The sequence below is a fragment of the Stenella coeruleoalba genome (assembly GCF_951394435.1).
Source record: "Stenella coeruleoalba genome assembly, chromosome: 19".
NCBI classification, from domain to species: domain Eukaryota; kingdom Metazoa; phylum Chordata; class Mammalia; order Artiodactyla; family Delphinidae; genus Stenella; species Stenella coeruleoalba.
In genome coordinates this window covers 8,622,277-8,639,720 of record NC_137165.1, presented here as the reverse complement: position 1 = coordinate 8,639,720, position 17,444 = coordinate 8,622,277, and the positions used below count along the sequence as shown (strand labels likewise).

The 17,444-nt window shown below is 49.9% G+C and overlaps 1 protein-coding gene across 5 annotated transcripts in view; it reads right to left on the bottom strand.

The window, feature by feature from the left end:
* MYH10 (myosin heavy chain 10) overlaps positions 1-17,444 on the bottom strand; it is a 153,151-nt gene that overhangs the window by 14,073 nt on the left and 121,634 nt on the right. For all 5 annotated transcript variants that reach the window (XM_079906023.1, XM_079906021.1, XM_079906022.1 and 2 more), the window contains 13 exons: positions 16,421-16,529; positions 16,185-16,316; positions 15,114-15,320; positions 11,124-11,261; positions 10,149-10,272; positions 8,710-8,881; positions 7,426-7,638; positions 4,873-5,017; positions 4,086-4,292; positions 2,863-2,967; positions 1,526-1,678; positions 934-1,182; positions 441-653 (listed from right to left, as the gene is read on the bottom strand). In XM_079906023.1, the coding sequence (XP_079762149.1) occupies positions 441-653; positions 934-1,182; positions 1,526-1,678; positions 2,863-2,967; positions 4,086-4,292; positions 4,873-5,017; positions 7,426-7,638; positions 8,710-8,881; positions 10,149-10,272; positions 11,124-11,261; positions 15,114-15,320; positions 16,185-16,316; positions 16,421-16,529 (2,167 nt within the window). The remainder of the gene's footprint in view (positions 1-440; positions 654-933; positions 1,183-1,525; positions 1,679-2,862; positions 2,968-4,085; positions 4,293-4,872; positions 5,018-7,425; positions 7,639-8,709; positions 8,882-10,148; positions 10,273-11,123; positions 11,262-15,113; positions 15,321-16,184; positions 16,317-16,420; positions 16,530-17,444) is intronic.

The window sequence follows — 17,444 nt, the reverse complement described above, 5'->3', positions numbered from 1 at the left end:
GAGGGGGGAGGGTAAATAAAAATCCCAGCAGCTCCTGGGGGAGGCGTGTGCAGTGGGAGGACGAGAGGGTCCCCCCGGCTCCTCTCCAGCTTCCCCACTCGGTGCAGGAGACAGATCCCACTACCCTCAATCTGAGGGGACTTCAGGTACCTGCGTGTGATACACCTGAGGCTCAGGAACAGAGAAACCCTTCATTTAAAGGACGCCTGTCGGGATGCAGCTTAGGGCGGGAAGGGCCTGTGAAAGCGACAAGAACTCCCCGCCTGGCTTTGGCACAGGTAACCGGGAACAGACTGCAGAAAACCTGATGGCTTATCCTGGGAGTCCTTAACCCCCTAATTACATACAGGCCAAGACACTCCTGGCCCGCTTCGCTGTAGGGCTGGGCCTCCCCAGAGTCGCCTGCCTGCCCCGAAGGCACTGGTCCCCGGGACACTCACGTTCTTGCCCACGTCGTCCTTGGAGCTCATCAGGTCCTCCATGTCTGCCCGCAGCTGCTTGTTCTGCCGCTCAGACTCTTCCTTGGCCTCCAGGGCCTCCTCAAGGGCACGGGCCAGGGACAGGGCTTTGGTTTCCTTCTCTCTGGCCTCTGCTTCGGCCCGGTCTCGCTCTTCCGCGTAGCGGGCAGAGATATTCTTCTCTTCTGCTAACAGCTACACGGGATGGTGTTGGGAGACAGTAAAAATCGATTTCAAAAGCAACAGAGACTCCTCATTTGCTACGTGCCTGAATTATTGCTAAGAATATCAGGCGTGTTCTCCTGTTTCCTTCTTTATGCTGGTCTGCTTTTTCCAATTTTGCTATAAATACATATTGCTCTTAAATAAGAAAGGATTATTTTAAGCCGAAATGACAAAGGCGAGGGCTTTGCCAGGAGGAAACACGTGTGGCGCTGGCCCTGGAGCCCAGGGGTGGGGAGTGCTGGGCACCCACCTGATCGAACTTCTTCTGCTTCTTCTCCAAGTTGGAGACGATCTGGCGCTGGTGGTCCAGGTCCACCAGCAGGTCATCAAGCTCCTGCTGCAGGCGGTTCTTGGTCTTCTCCAGCTTGTCGTAGGCCAGGGCCTTCTCCTCCAGGCGCTGGCTCAGTGCTTCCACGTCTTTAAGGAGCTTCTTCTTGGCTTCTTCCAAACTTTCAATTGTCCCCAGGTCATCATCTACTTTCTTCTTGGTATCTGTCAACTGAAGGAAAAAAGATCACGATTAAAGAACTCAACTGGATTTCACACTTGAGGAATAAAGATAAAACTTGTTTTCAGTATTCTGTCTGAAGAAATAATATCAAGCAATACTATGCGTTTCTGAGCAAATGGATCTTAGACCGTAAATGTCTTCGCTAATCATCTATAAAAGGATGACTGGATTGGAATTTACACAGTTGACACAGTCCGAGAGTCTTCACCTTGCTCCCAACAAGACCCAATTAACTGTCCCAAATGGAGTTGAAACCACCCAGCAGGGCAGGGACGTCCGCTGCTAAACACACACACTGAGGCCACATGGCGTCCCGAGTGGATGCACGCACCTGGGCCTGCAGGGCCAGCACCTGCTTTTCCAGGTTCTTCCTGGCCTCTTCCTCCTCCTCCTGCTGCTCCTGGAGGCTGTTCTTTTCCTCCTCCAGCTGCCGGATCCGACTGCTCAGGTTCAGCTTTTGGCGTGTCTCTTCCTGAAGAAGCTCCTGTTTATTTTTATAAACGGTCAGTACTTAGGTTATGGTAATCACCCAAACCACAATGCCTCTGTTAAAAAAAACCAGAGTCTCAGTGTGTGCGAAATACCCAGTGATATTAACAAACAAGTGATTTTAAAACACACCTGATCATTTAACAAGTGCCCTTAGTACAATATTGCTTTAAAGTTGTTCACGAGGGAATTCTCTGGCAGTCCAATGGCTAGGACTCCGCGCTTTCACTGCCGAGGGCGTGGGTTCAATCCCTGGTCGGGGAACCAAGATCCCGCAAGCCGTGCAGTGTGGCCAAAAAACCCAAAACAAACTTGTTCACGAGCAATGGCAGCGTCACCCTGCCAGGGGCCCAGGCCAGGGACCTGCGAGCTTCCCTTTCCCACATCTTTTATCACTCCTGGAATCCTTTCCTGTTTCTCTCAGGTCAGCGTTAATGAACGAAAACCATGAGAAAATGTTTAAAATGGCCAGCAGTGCACGAATGTATAACAGGACCGCTGCCTGGTGAACCATACCCCGGTGAACCGCACCCCAGGCAGCGCCCGGCCAGACAGCAAGAGCCGCCTACCAGGCACCCACACATGCCTGCCAGACACAGGAACCGCAGGCTCTAGATATGAGCTCAAAGGTGAGTTCCTGAGCATCAGGGCTGGTTTTGGTGCAAGATGGTTGAAAATAAACGTAGAGCAGAATGACTTCCCTGGTGGCACAGTGGTTAAGAATCCACCTGCCCATGCAGGGGACACGGGTTTGCGCCCTGGTCCGGGAAGATCCCACATGCAGCGGAGCAACGAAGCCCATGTACCACAACTACTGAGCCTGCGCTCTAGAGCCTGCAAGCCACAACTACTGAGCCTGCACTCTAGAGCCCGGGAGACAACTACTGAAGCCCGTGCGCCTAGAGCCTGTGCTCCACCACAAGGGAAGCCACCGCAATGAGAAGCCTGTGCACCGCAGCGAAGAGTAGACTCCGCTCGCCGCAACTAGAGAAAGCCCGCATGCAGCAACGAAAACCCAACTCGGCCCAAAATAAATAAATTTATATAAAGAAAAAAAAGTAGAGCAGAAAATCAGAAAGAGGTGATAAGAGGGCAGTTCTGGGAATAGCATGTTTCACCAATTTACAGATTACAGAAACAGCAGAGTTACTATTAACACTCTACCCCCGGGGGAAATACCTGTGTGTCCTGGAGTTGAGACTCAAGACCAGCTGCGTCCTTGGCAAACTTAATACCCTTTTTCTCTGCTTCTTCTAGAAGAGTTGAGACATTATCCAATTCATTCTGCGAGGAGGAGTGAAAGGTTATGACTCACTTCAGCAGCAGGCAGAGAGAAAAGAGTGGTGGGTTCTGGACCCTAAGTGCCCACAAAGCGAGCATATCGCGGGGAGGAGGGGTCAGCCTCAGCTGAGGAGGGCTCACCACCGAGAATCTGCCGCCCCCGTGAGCAGGCCCTGAGCCAGCCACCGCAGAGAGCCTCCACCTACGGCCCGGACAGGGAGGCTTAGGACGGCAGAGCCCACACGTGGGGGGCGTTCTCCTAACTGGCTTGCTATCTTGTTTTTCAGCGTCAAGAGACAAAAATTATACCGAATCCTCTGAAAGAGTGGCTGCTGTCCTATGTGAGGAGGCTCACGATCAGCAGGTGTTTTATTTTAACCCTTTTTCACACGAAGATGCACCACCCCTATACTGGGGGGAGGTGGGTAGCGGGCGCGAGTGTAATTCATTTTCTTAGAGAACTTGAAAACTTTATCACACAGATTCAGATAAGTTTAAATTCTAAGAGTCACAGCCCACAGTTCTTTTTAAGCTGAAAGAAAATCTGGTATGATATATTTATCATGAATATGTAGCTATTTCTTATGGTCAGATTTTATGAATAATGTGGTAAAAACATTTTTTTCTTTTTCGTGTTTAATTAACGATAGCTCTAAAATACCTCCCCCCCTAGAAACCCCCATGGCGTAAGACCATCTATGTCTTTTGTGGGGACAGTGGGTCGTAGACAAAAGGAACAGGAGCTGCCCTTCGTTCTAGTCTGTCCTCTAGTCACGTAAGCAAAGGGAAGGCACACGGAGGACGTTTCTATACTTGAAACTCAAGCTGATGGCATTTGTTTTTCCTCATTTTAGCAATGCCCTTCAGAGATCCCCCCACTTCATCAGTCTTGGCAGCAGCGGGGCGGGGAGGGCTGTGGACTCAGCAGAGCCCAGAGGCAGGCAAGCTTCTCACGTCCTCATCCACCAGACTCACCCGGGGGGCGCTGTGAGCTTCAAGTGGGAGAGTGACACGAGGAGCCTAACGTGGACCTGAGGCAGCCCGGGCGCCCCCAATGTCAGTCCCCTCCCCACCCCGCCAGACACTGGGGGCGACGTCCAGGAAAGGCTTTCCAGGCCTACCTGTAACTTATTCGCTTTCTCGGCCAGTTCCACCCTGAGTCTGTCTCCTTCCGAGACCTTGGCGTGGAGCTCCTGGACCTGGGCGTCCAGCTTCTTCCTCTTGTGCTCAGACTCGGCCTTGACCTGCTGCAGCACTTTCACCTCGCACGCCAGCTCCTTGTTGTCCGTCTCCAGGCCCTGCTTGTTCTTCTCCAGATTTGCCTTGAACTAGGAGAGAGAAGGGAGGAGCACTTCACTCGCAGTTCTACAACAGAGGACGCAAAGGGCGCGGCTTTGGTGTCCGGAGAACCGTGCTGACACGGAGCGAGCCTGCAGTCGACATCTGTTGCATAAATGAAGGAAGACACCTGCTGTTCTCGGAGTGTGAAGACTTCTGTGGGCGGAGCACCCCTGTACACCCCGCTCAGGGCAGCAGATACAGTATGGGGGGTGCTGGCAGCACCGCGGGGGGCCAGCACGTGAGAGGCGGAGGCGGGAACGATGAAGCAAGGGCAACGATGTGTGCGGTGCCTGAGACAGACTGGAGGCGGGAGGGGCAGGGGGCAGGGCACCAGGGACACCCAAAGGGCCTGGCGGCTTCTGGGCAGCAGGTGAGCGAGAGCAGGACGTGCAGCTGCTGAAGCTTTAGAGCTCAGTCATCAGGAGGAAGAGGGCTATCGGTGAGAGGAATATGTGATTTAAAAATAAAATCAGGGGCGCCTGGCTCCCCCAGGCCAGCACTGTGCTCTCAGAGAGCGGCTGCTGCGGGAGCACCTGGACCCCGCGCTGCCCACCGGCGTGTCCCTACCCTCTTCGCCTGCTCTAGCTGCTCCGACAGCTCCTCCAGGGCGGTCGCGTGTCTCTGCCTCATGTCCTGGATCTGAGCCTCGTGGTTCTTCGTCTCCTCCTCGAGAGCTTTCTTCAGCTCTGCCACTTCTTGTTCACGTTTGGTGCTAGAGAAACATAATTTTAGAGGAAGAAGCTCAGAATTAGTTGAATGACTAAATTAAATGCACATTTTTAAAGTTCTGCTTTTGTTTGAAACATGACATGGATTCCAGGAGGCTGGCGTGTCTGTTACTGTGGTAGCGGGAAACCTTCCAGAACCAGCATGACCCCCATTCCACATGCGACTTACAGTCGAGACACGGTGTAATGTCCCTAAGGGTCTTCGGACGTCCGGGGCAGCCTGGGTGTATCACAGGCCAGGCACTGCTTAACACAAGATGCCAAAATGCCTGCCACAGCGGCAGCACGCATTTCAGTAAAACCGGAAGAGGGTAAATCCCCAAAAGGGCTGGTAAAGGCTCATCAGGCGGGACACTGCACCCCGACAAAAGTGGGGCTGAGCACCACCTTTGATTTAAGCGCACAGCTTAACACTGAAACCAGTTAAGGTAAATACCACTCCTGCCGAGAGCTGCTGTAACACCGAGAGCTTAGAGAGCGGTAACTTTCCCATCATTCTGCAGCACAACTCTGGCAAACTTGCTCTAAAACCCGTGGCCAGTCAAAGCAGTGACGTATATGCTGATTGCTGTGTGGGCGCACTTTCCTCTCTACAAGGAAGCGAAATCTAGGGGCTGCGACCAGCTGCGGCAAAGAGAAAAGGGGCCCAGGTGGCTGCTAGCTGCGTGGTGGCAGGTCACCAGACAAAGGGAGCCACCAGAGTCACGGTGGTGCAGCCTGGCTCGGCCACACGTTCACTGGAGGTGAAAGGCGTGCGGGGGTCTGGCCTTGTCCTCTGCAAGCTTCCGTGCAGAGGAAGGGATGGATGCTGGAGGTGGGGGAGGGGCACCGGCATCCAAGCATCAGCCCGACAGGACAGACTCCATCGAGGTTACTTCAGTTCACCCCCCCATCTACCAGATAGCAACACCATTTCCCCTGACGCATCGGAACTGCAGGCCATCCGACCCCTTCACCAGCAGAAGCAGGGAGTGCTGTGTTGGAGCACATCCACGGTTTTAACCAATATACACATACTGGACTTCCCTAGCGGTCCACTGGTTAAGACTCCGTGCTTCCAGTGCAAGGAGGGTGGGTTTGATCTCTGGCTGGGGAACTAAGATCCTGCAAGCCGTGCAGTGTGGCAAAAAAAAAAAAAAAAAAAAAAAAGCGCATATCATTGGTACTTTTTTTTTTTTTTTAAACAAGAGTTGAAGGGAAGAAGTGAGCAGAACCTTTTTTTCTACCGTGGTTGAAAGCTCAGCTGAGAAAGGTTATTTCAACCAAGTCTAATCATTAGACTGTGGGTTCCAGCCCACAGTTCAGTGGTTTCCAGATATTTAGAAAGCAGGTATTTTAAAGCCAAGGCCAGGACTTAAAACTGCTAAAAGCAGAGCTGCTCTGTGGAGGCGGGTGGGAGGGCTCGGGTGGCTCTGCGGGGACACACCCTCCCGTTGCCCTGAGGCCCTGGCACGTTATCAGGCTCACCTCCTCCGCTTCTTCAGCACTGAGCGCTCCGGACACCCCCGGTCTGACCTCAGCCTGACGGCTCAGCACGGCTTCTCTCCAGGCCCAGAACCTGACGGGCACACGCCCCTACCCACCTGCCTCTGTAAATGACCCCTACTGCCCTCGCCTTGCTGCAGGCTTTCCCTTAGCCCCCTTCTCGGGGGCAGGCTCCCCTTCCCACCACGCACAGCCTGGGACAGGTGGCAGGGGTGTGGGGGTGCGTGCGTGTGCAAGCAGCCAGGTCTACCCGCCAAGGCAGCCTGGGGATTCCTGGGCTGGCCTCACGCGCCCGGCAGCTTGGGTCTTGAGGAGGGAGGAGCCGGTCGGGAGGCCAGCAGGGGCCTCGGGCAGCCCACCTGCTCACCGCTAGTTGCGCGCGCTCTCCCGGGACTTCCCGTGAGTCGTGTCTGGCTGCGCTCGTCACTTTCCTCTTGCCTACGCTCGGCGGCTGGCCCATCTGTTACGTGGGTAGCTGCACTCACCTGTCCTTTTGTCTTTGTGGACACGGGCCTCCTCCTCGTCTGTTTCCTCACCACTGTTCATCAGACCAATTGCTGCAGCCAGCAGATGCCCAAACAGCCCCATCTCCTCCTGTTTCTGTGTCTGTCCCCTCTAGCCCTCTGGTCCCTGCGCCCCCCTTACTTGGTTCAGGTGTAACTCTCCCTCCAGCCAGGTGTGCGTACCTGGGGCTTTTCTGATCACACCTCCCTCTGTGCACCTGGCTGGGGTGCATCCACCCGCCCTGTGCTTTCCACCTACAGGCCAGTTGGTTTCTAACCACCGAGATTTTGTTACTGTTCCACGTGCCACTGTTTCCAGGAGGGAGAGAGGATGCTCGAAGTGACAGCATACAGGAAACACCCCACTCCCCGAGGACGAGCATCTCTGCCCTGCCCCCACTCACCGCAGTTCCTGCTGAGCTGCCGTGGTGTCCAGCGTGTCCTCAAGCTCCGTCTTCAGAGCTTCCAGCTCCTCACTCAAGTCCCTCTTCTGCTTTTCCGCCTTGTTCCGCGAAGCCTTCTCGGATTCAAAGTCTTCCTGCAGCTCAGCAAGCTGGGCTTGCAGCTCTCGCACGACTTTAAGCGCGTTGTTCTTGTGCAGTGTCTCGTCGTCACCCCTGAGGAGACACCCGGGCACGGGAAGCGCTCAGAGCCGGCGCCGGGGGACTCTTCCCACAAGGAGACCCTGAGACACCACCCCCAGCCCACGGCCCACGGCTTGGAGGCCCAGAGCTGGTATCAGGATGGAGTCTGGGTCCTGTCCAAAGGGCTAATAAAGTTCTCCGTGAAAAGGTAGGACCATCTCACTTTAATGATTATAATATTTAAAAATTCCCTCTCAGGCAAATGTTCTAGTTAAAACACTGCTCAAGGTAGCGGTCTTGTCCGTCAGATTGGTTCCAGCCCACGGCAAATGTGCAAATTCAGAGAAGTTCTTGGAACAAAGTGGAAGCAGACCCGCCACCTTCACACCCTCCACTCTACGCCTCCTCTATCCTCTGGTGCATCTTTTTGCTCACGTGTGATTTAATGTGGGTGGATGTTCTGACCGGGGATGGGTGGGAAGTTTGAGATGAGGGAGGGGAAGCTGACACATGGGAGCAGGTGGAGAATTTTAGTTCTGGGTCTCAGCCCTCACCTCTGTTAAGTGGCCGAAGAAAGACTAACAGTGACAGAGGCAGAGAAGAATTTCTGTTGTAAGATTTTCTTGATTGTAATAAATTATAAATTAAACTGAGTCCTATGACCATGTAACCAAATAGTTATTGGTTAAAGGAATGAAATGAAATATTAGCATAAATGTATTTACTATATATGACTGACATTCTGTAACTGAATGGTTTAGGACTGAGTAGCAAATCGTGCTACAAGAGGGGGGAATACTTCTGAAAAGTGATTTCCTCTAAACTTCTAAATTGTATTGAAATTAATCTGTAACGTACAGAAACCAGAGCATTTGATATGGTTAAAACTGTTGGTTCAGGTGTGAATTTTCAAGGATTTCATGATATGACTCGTGATTTTTAAGTGTAAATACCAAGAAGGATTGATGAGATTTTCTGGCTGCCCCAACACACATGCTCCCTGGTCTCCCAGGCCCGTGTCACACCCAATGACGAGGAAGCCATACGTCGGTGTCCCGGGGTCTCTCTGTCGGGACCCCCTCCAGCCACATGCCTAGCACAGACCTGGCCAGGGCGCCCTGCAGCTCCTCCTCCTTCTTGGCCACCTGGATCTTGAGCTCGTCAATCTGCGCCTGGAGCTCGGCGATCTGGTCCTGCAGGTCTGTGGTCTCACCGTCCAGTTTCCTTTTGGCCTTTTCCAGTTCCTGGCGGGTCTTCTCCTCCTTCTTTAAGCGCTCTTTAGGGCAAGAAACAAGAAGCCCTTCAACACACTGAATGTCACTCCATATGGACAAATTCAAAAAGTAAACTGATTAAAGCTGAAAATTAGCCGTTGCGTTCTAAAGCACGTCGCTGCCAACCGCTCCATCACCCGAAACCCATCAAGATCAAACCGAAGGCGAGATATATTAGTAGGAGGGTGGGATTTTCAGGAAGAAACTGGGAGGATTCTAAGGACATCCTTCCACAGGGAGCGGGCCCCCGCTCTCAGAGCCAAAGTGACCTGGACCCCGTGCTGTGCCCGGGATCGCAGAGGCGGGGTGGCATGTGACTCCTGTCCCCCCGGCTCCCCTTTCACCGGGAATCCCTGGTTTGAACCCAGACTGCAGTTCCTGAGCCCCGAGGGCGAGAGGGCAGAGTGTGGGCATCTCTCCCGCCCGCCCTCTGAGTCCTGCAGTGATTCCTTAATTAGGGCCGGGATGCTTCCCTTCACACGCTGTCTTCACCCGCCCAACAGTCAGGTGAGAAAAGGACAGGCCTACCTACCCTTCCCAGAAGAATCGCCTACAGGTAAGGATGGTTTATGGAAAGAATTTCAGGCTGACAACAACGAGGACAACAAAATCCTAAATATTGTTTTAGAAACCACTCATTTTCTCCCTGTTATAAACGACCACACGACAGCAGGGTGTTAAGAGCCAGGTTCTTCCTCCTCTGTCGATGCCAGTCTCCAGCTGCGGGTCAAAGGGAAGGTTTTCTGCGCTCTTTCCAACTTCCACCCTCTTTTCTTATTTCTTTTGCAGAAGGCAGTGATCCATTTTGCAAAAATCCTAGCATTTGCTGACGTGACTTGGGCCATCAGAGTGAGACACTGCTACCGTGCACAGAGTCTCCTGTCCCTGTCAGGTTTTGTGTCAGCAGCTGTCCCTTTGTGAAGGGAAACCTAGGCACCTCGATGCAGCATTTAGATTAAACATGTACAAATTTAACGGCCTGTACAGCTCAAACTTAATTTACGTCCCAACTGTGTCCACCAAAGGGCAATCTACTTTACTACAGGACCTAACTTTAAAAGTTTAAAGATAATCTAGTGCCGTTTGATGACACTAAATACTTGGTGACTAGGCAGATGACGACACCATATAAGAGGGCTATTTTAATAGCTGAACCCAAACTGATGAGCGGTCCCCATGTACACTTCCTATCACAGCATGTTCTGATTTAAGTAGAATCTAAAGGCTCACATGTCCTAGCCCTCAATTTCTCTAGCCTCCAACACTCACCTTCTAAGTCTGATATCATCACTTCTTGCTTATTCCTGATCTTGGCCAGGTTTTTTGCCTTTTCTTCCTCTTCAGCCAGCTGAGAGGAACACTCAGCAATGCGATCTTCCATGAGTTTCTTTTCCTGAATAGGAAAAACGGCTTCAGAAAAGGCATTCAAAATGACAAGTGGGTTTGGTTATTACTTAGAAAACAAGTAACGTTGGCACTGTCACCCCCAGCAGACGGTATATTCCAAAAAGGCAGGAAAAGGAGGCTCAGGACCCTCCAGAGCTTCGCCCACCCGCCTGGCCTGCAGTCCCGCAGCCGGTGCTGAATGTATTACCGCCCAGATGGGAACAAGTCGTCGGTGAGTGTCCAAAGGGCACAAAATGTCCACGTTCAGTCATCTCAGGGATTAAAAGGATGTTTGGTGGATTAAAAAAATTAAATAGTTTCTGTCTTTAGAAATCTATACCGACTATAAATCTGTAGAGACTTAGAAAACTGAATAAATGAACTTGAAATCTTGAGAACTTCCTGTTTGAAGCCACTTTCAGTGAGAGCATTGACACAAGTATTTTCCATATTCTAAAAGCAGCTCTTGGACTCCCCTGGTGGCACAGTGGTTAAGAATCTGCCTGCCAATGCAGGGGATGCGGGTTCGAGCCCTGGTCCAGGAGGATCCCACATGCCACGGAGCAACTGAGGCCGTGCACCACAACTGCTGAGCCTGTGCTCTAGAGCCCGTGAGCCACAACTGCTGAGCCCACGTGCCACAACTACTGAAGCCCGCGGGCCTCGAGCCCGTGCTCCGCAACAAGGGAAGCCACTGCGGTGAGAAGGCTGTGCACCTCAACGAAGAGTAGCCCCTGCTCGCTGCAACTAGAGAAAGCCCGCGCGCAGCAACGAAGACCCAATGCAGCCGAAACTAAATAAATAAAATACATTTATTAAAAAAATAAAATCAGCTCTTAAATGGAAATAGTCTCTTACTTTGATAAATTTGGAATTTTGGTCCTCGAGAAGCAGAATCTCCTCTTCCATCTTCTTGATCTTGGCCTCTGCCGTCACCTTCTCCAGCTGCAGTTTCTGGCGAGCCCCCTCCTCCTCGTCCAGCTGCTCCTCCAGGTCCTTGGGGAGAAGTACATGCGGTCAGTCTCCACACTTTCTCTACGAAATTCTACACATGCTAACAAGCGAGGTCAAAATGAAAGGCCAGTGTTTGATTTTCAAAATGGCAGGGTTCTTTTTAAACATATAAAATGTAATTATGTGAAACAGACACTTGTGTCCACTATAGGTTAAGTACAAAGTGGGTCAGTCCTTCTCGAAGCCAACATGGAAGAATGGAGCAGCTCTGAGAAAGAGCATTTCTTTTAAACCAGCGGTTTCAGGAAAAGGCGCAGATGTGATTTATATTGAAAAGACCTGTAGCAAAGTGTTATTTATCGTCCTGAGGAACTATGAACATACTTCAAAAAAGCCTTGGTGATTAAAAGCGGGTACATTTGTAAAATGGGATAATGTGTAGTTATTAAAATCCATACTTTAGAATAGTAGTAACACAGGGAAACTGAATAATATAGTCCAGCTACATCAAACACACAAGAGAAAGACAACTCAGAAACAACCATGGAAACAGTACAGGTTGGTGAGAATGGACTGTCTCAGGTCAGGCGTGCCGTGCCGTTCACAACATGAGTGCATCGCCAAACTGGGTGGGATTCCAGAGTTTACACATGGTTTTCCTATAACATGCTTCTCTTTATTTCATACCCTACATTATTGTAGCTAATAAACATATGCATTACAGAACAGAGTTGTACATACAAATCAATATATGGCCAGTTTAAGAAACTTTCAAGGGACTTCCCTCGTGGCACAGTGGTTAAGAATCCACCTGCCAATGCAGGGGACATGGGTTCAAGCCCTGGTCCAGGAAGATCCCACATGCCACGGAGCAACCAAGCCCATGTGCCACAACTACTGAGCCTGCGCACCTAGAGCCTGTGCTCCGCAACAAGAGAAGCCACCGCAAACAGAAGCCCGTGCACTGCAACGAAGAGTAGCCCCCGCTCGCCACAACTAGAGAAAGTCCGTGCACAGCAACAAAGGCCCAACGTAGCCAAAAATAAATAGATAAATTTATTTAAAAAAATGAATAATAAAAGCTCATAAACACAGAGGTTAAAAAAAAACTTTCAAGGGTAATTTTGGCTAAATAATTTATCACGGTTGATTCTGTAATGAAACCTCTGCACAAGATTAACCTTTTTTGTGAAGAACTTCAAACACACATGTAAGTACAGGGTAGCATGGTGATCCTGACACAATGCATCAGCCCAAGCTTAACAGGCATCAGCTCATGGTCAGCGGTCACTTCTAAACCCCCCGCTTCTCCCTCCTCCACTGCGTTATTTTGAAGCAAATCCCAGACATCATATTTCACCTGTAAACCTTCAGGCTCTATCTCTAAAAGATGAAGACCATTTAAAAATACACTTGTTTGAACTGGAATCCAAATAAGGTTCACACGCTGTGATTGATAAGACCCTTAAGACTGCTTTAATCTCTAGGTTCTCTTAAATTTCTTTCTCCTCCCTTTTTCTCACCATTTATTTGTTAAAAAAAAAAAACCAAAAGGGCTTCCCTGGTGGCGCAGTGGTTGAGAGTCCGCCTGCCGATGCAGGGGACGCGGGTTCGTGCCCCGGTCCGGGAAGATCCCACATGCCGCGGAGCGGCTGGGCCCGTGAGCCATGGCCGCTGAGCCTGCGCGTCCGGAGCCTGTGCTCCACGATGGGAGAGGCCACAACAGTGAGAGGCCCACGTACCGCAAAAAAAACAAAAACAAACAAACAAAAAACCAAAAGAACCCCACAGGTCATTTGTCCTACAGTTTCCCTGAGTCTGGATTTTGTCCACTGCATCCCTGCACTGCACACTCCTAAGGTGACAAAAGCAGTGAAAAGAACAGTGGGTCCAGTGTAATTCAATTAATAAATGAATCCACATATATCTGTTCAGAAATATATGCAAAAAAATAATAGGGATTAATGGGATGATGGGTGGGAGGAGACTTCTAAGTGAGATTTTATATTCTCTGGGTATTCTACAAGATAGTGTTATAATCAGGGAATTAATACTGAAAACAAAACCAAAACCAAAAACAGCTCTAGTAGTTTTTGGTTGAAAAGGAGACAGATCAGAAATCCCTGAAAGCCTCACTTGTGGTGGTGGTGGGGGGAAAGGACAAGAGACCAACAAGGTTGGGTTTTCCCAAGAGCCATGCAGTTAATATAGAATCTCAGATATTCCATAAGAGGGGGAAAATATTTAATAATAACATTACCATAAATATTTTATAATGTGTTTGAATTTACAATGGCGATATTAAGATAACAGTGCAAAAACCCAGTGAAAGAGTCTAGAGTAAAGGTTATGAAGATGGAAACTATTGAAAAACAAAACAAGCAAACAACAACAAAAAACCCTGTTCTTACAAGGAAATGCTTGTTTTCTAAAGAGAGTAATGCAAGCATTTCATGTGAAGTTGCTAAAACGTGGAGCGTAAAACAGTAGATTGGGGAGACTGGAGATGACTCTGGGTGTCCCTACCCTGTGTGAGTAAAATATTATCACTGAAATGAGCACATGCTCTGAAACAAAGAGAAAATCAAAGTGGAAAACGAATTTGAAAAAGGATACATGTATATGTATAACTGAATTACTTTGCTGTACACCTGAAACTATCACACCATTGTTAATCAACTATACTCCAGTATAAAAATAAAATGTTTAAAAAAAAAAGAGAAAATCAAAACTGTTGATAATACCACCAGAACTCACTATTATTGGTGACTATTATTCTAGATCTTCTGTACGTCCCCTTATAAAAATCATACAGTTTGTAAGTTATATACTTTTAGTTAGACCTTACTGTGTATACTCTTTTGCAACTCCCCTTACTAATGTATTATAAATACCCATAAAAATAGACATCTTTTAAATTTATAACTGTATATTATTACCGTAGTTTAAGAATCCCCTATTGTTAGATGATTAGTAGGCTTCCACTGATTTATGCTTTAAGTCCTAGAACTAGAATTGCTGGATTAATGTGTACTTTTTATAGCTTTCGTGATATTTTGCCAACCTATTATGGGATACTGGAAAGCTGTTTGTGTTGAAGAATGGAGAGGGCCTGGACAATTTACTGTATGGGGTATTTGCCAAGGAAATAATATGGTATCTTTTGCGGTTCTGGGAAATGTCTGAAATGTCTGTGCTTTGCAAAGATAAGCCAAGTGGTGGGGATAAAATCAAGGGAGAGATCTGGAAGAAAGAAAGTTTGGTGCTGGACCCATGAAGCAGCGGGGGCAGATACAGACACCCTGACACTCGAGGCCACACTGGATAGGCTGGGGTGGGACTCACGGAGAACGAGTCTCAGGGCACAGGCACAATCACTGTCGTCTGCATCACTCATCTGGGTGTTCAATCAGAGAGAACCGCGCTTCGTGTGAGGACAGCTGGATCTCAGTAAGAAAGCAGCTACCAGCAGGAAGGGCTAAGTGTTTTATTCTGATTCCTGGCCACCTCCTGCGTCAGCGCTGAGCATTTATTATGAACCACACCACCTCGTAGGTGTCTCTAATGGATGGAGTGAGCAGTGGAATTATTAATGAGAACACAACGAACAAACTCCGTCCCCGCAGACCCTGGGACGCATCCTCTAAGATGCCACAGCAGAACATAAAAACGATTCCTGTTCAAAATAACAAATCTGCGTTTGGAGGAATCTATTATATGTGTGCTTCGAGTGATCTTTTAAAGGGGTGGGGGCGGTGGGGAGAAACGACTTATTACTTAGGCTCCTGTTGCTCCTCAATGGACACAAGAATCCAAACCCAGAGCCTCTCTTCACTCAACAGATCCACTTGGAAAACCCCAACTATAATCCTAAATGAAGCTTATCACAGATACCTGAATGTGTGCTTGCATTTTCTTCTTCTCATTTTGGAGGATTTGGTTTCTTTCTTCTTCTTCTTCAACCCTAGACTCCAAGTCATGGAGAATCTCTTCTAATTCCTGCTTCTTAGCGGCAAGTCTTGCCCTCATCTCTTCTGCTTCAGCAAAGAGCTCAGTCTCTGCCTGTAGTTGCTCTGCCAGGATATTCTTCTCTTCTAGCAGCTGCAAGCACAGTAAAGCGTCCGGTGCTATGACTGGCCGGTTGTGCACAAGAGACAGTCACTGGGACTCCAGTGGCCAGTGCAGGTCGCCCAAGAAACCCGGAGTTAAAAATACATAACGTCACTCGCAAAACTTTCAAATATATCTTCGGCTCTAGCAAAATAAGCTGGGTGAAAACTTGAGACAACAGAAACAACGAAAAAGGTTATCCTGAATAATACATATTAAATTCATGCTATTTGAAAGAATTCCCTTTCTTACTATTAAGGTAATTCACAAAGGGACCAAAGAATAGGAGGAGAAATATTATACAAATGCTATGAAGTTCATGGTGACTGAAGCCATCTGGTATCAAATGATATTCTGGCCTCTACTGTTAAAACTTTTTGGCCCTGAACACATCAGTCCTATCACTGTCAACTACAAACATTTCCTGAGTCTCTGCTTTGTCCATGAAGCACGGCTCCCTGAGAACGGGATGTGGACTCAGGACCACCGTGGCTGGAGAACAGGCAGCGGGGTGCCTTGTACTGTCTCATCCTTTTACTTTTTTCTAGGTCCCTTGTGAGCAGTCACAGGAAGGTGCTAATACCAGAAGTGTCACCGGTGTTAAACGCACACCTGATAGCAAACTTGATCATCTGGGTGTCCGAAGGGTGACAAAGGCAAAAATGCAAGAGCTCAGGCTGATTTCAGTTTATATATACCCCGATGCTTGGCCTAATACATCTGCTACCTCTGTGCTCAAACGTCTATGAATACACATAAAGTAAGATGCTGTTTATTTGGAATTCACTGGGTGGGTCCCTATCCGCGGGATCGCGCATCTTCTTTCAGGGCTGAGCGGGAACTGGTGAGCTGTACCTGTTGGTGCTTCCTCTCCATCTCCTCCAGCTCCCCTTCCACCTTCGTCTGCTTCTCTTTCACCTTCAGCAGCTCTTCGTCTTTGGCCTGGAGTTCCTCCTCTTGGCGAGTGACTTGGAGGAGCGGCTTCACCTACGTTCACGACATTGAACACTGACCGTCGCACCCTGCACCTGCCCGCCCCCGGGCTTCCCTTGGCCCCGTGCGTGCCACCCCAGGGGGAGCCGGGCGCCCACCTTGGTGAAGACGCGCCACCACTGCCAGTGCCGCAGCTTCAGGTACGCGGCGCAGTTGCGCTGCAGCACCTTCAGGGCGCTCAGCTGCTGCTGCTTCTTGGCGAAGGCCCTGAAGGAGAGGCAGGAAAACTAGTTAAAGAAAACCGTGGTTTTGTTTTTGTTTTGTTTTGCTTGTAAACAACAATCATTTATTCCTCACAGTTCTGGAGGCTGGGGAGTCCAGGATCATGGCCCCGGCAGATTCCGTGTCTGCCGAGGACCCACTTCCTCACTGACAGCTTCTTCTTGCTGTCGCCTCACGTGGGGGAAGGGCGAGGAAGCTCTGTGGGGTCTCGCTCACGAGGACACTAAGCCCATTCGTGAGGGCTCCACCTTCATGCACTAATCACCCCAAAGGCCCCACCTCCAAACACCGTCCCACTGGGGATCAGATTCTGGCGCACGAATCTGGGGGACACATTCAGGCTACAGCAAATAAGAGAGAACTGGCTTTGACAGCTGCTGTCATAGGGGACTTCCTAGAGGGAACGTTCTTTGTGGGCTGGGCTGGGGATCGGGGACACGACCACGTCCCTGCTGGATGGCGGGCCTGCTCCGCCCACCTCAACTCTTGTCACGGGACCTGGCACTCTGTTCACAGACGCTGCCGGAAACGGCCCCTGCCACCTACCCCCAGACACACACGTACGTACGTGCGCGCGTGCACGCGGGTGTGAACAGGGCCCTGCTCTCCCCCTCCATCCTCTATTAGATACTCCTTCCTTTTTGGATGTGTCACAGGAGAAACATCCCTCTTTCTTTCTAAGGTGCCCTTTCTCCTCCTTCCCTCCTGGACTGGACCTGCAGATCCTCCTGCTGACGCCTCTCATCTACAGACGGGCTCAGAGAAGCCCTCCCTGAGGACCCACGCTGAAGCAGGACCCCTGTATTGTCTGTCTTGGCCCCTTGTTTGTATCCTTATTTAGAACGTGTATCTGCTTACCTGGCTCTCGGTCCCACAGGACAGGGACCTCAAGTCTCCCGC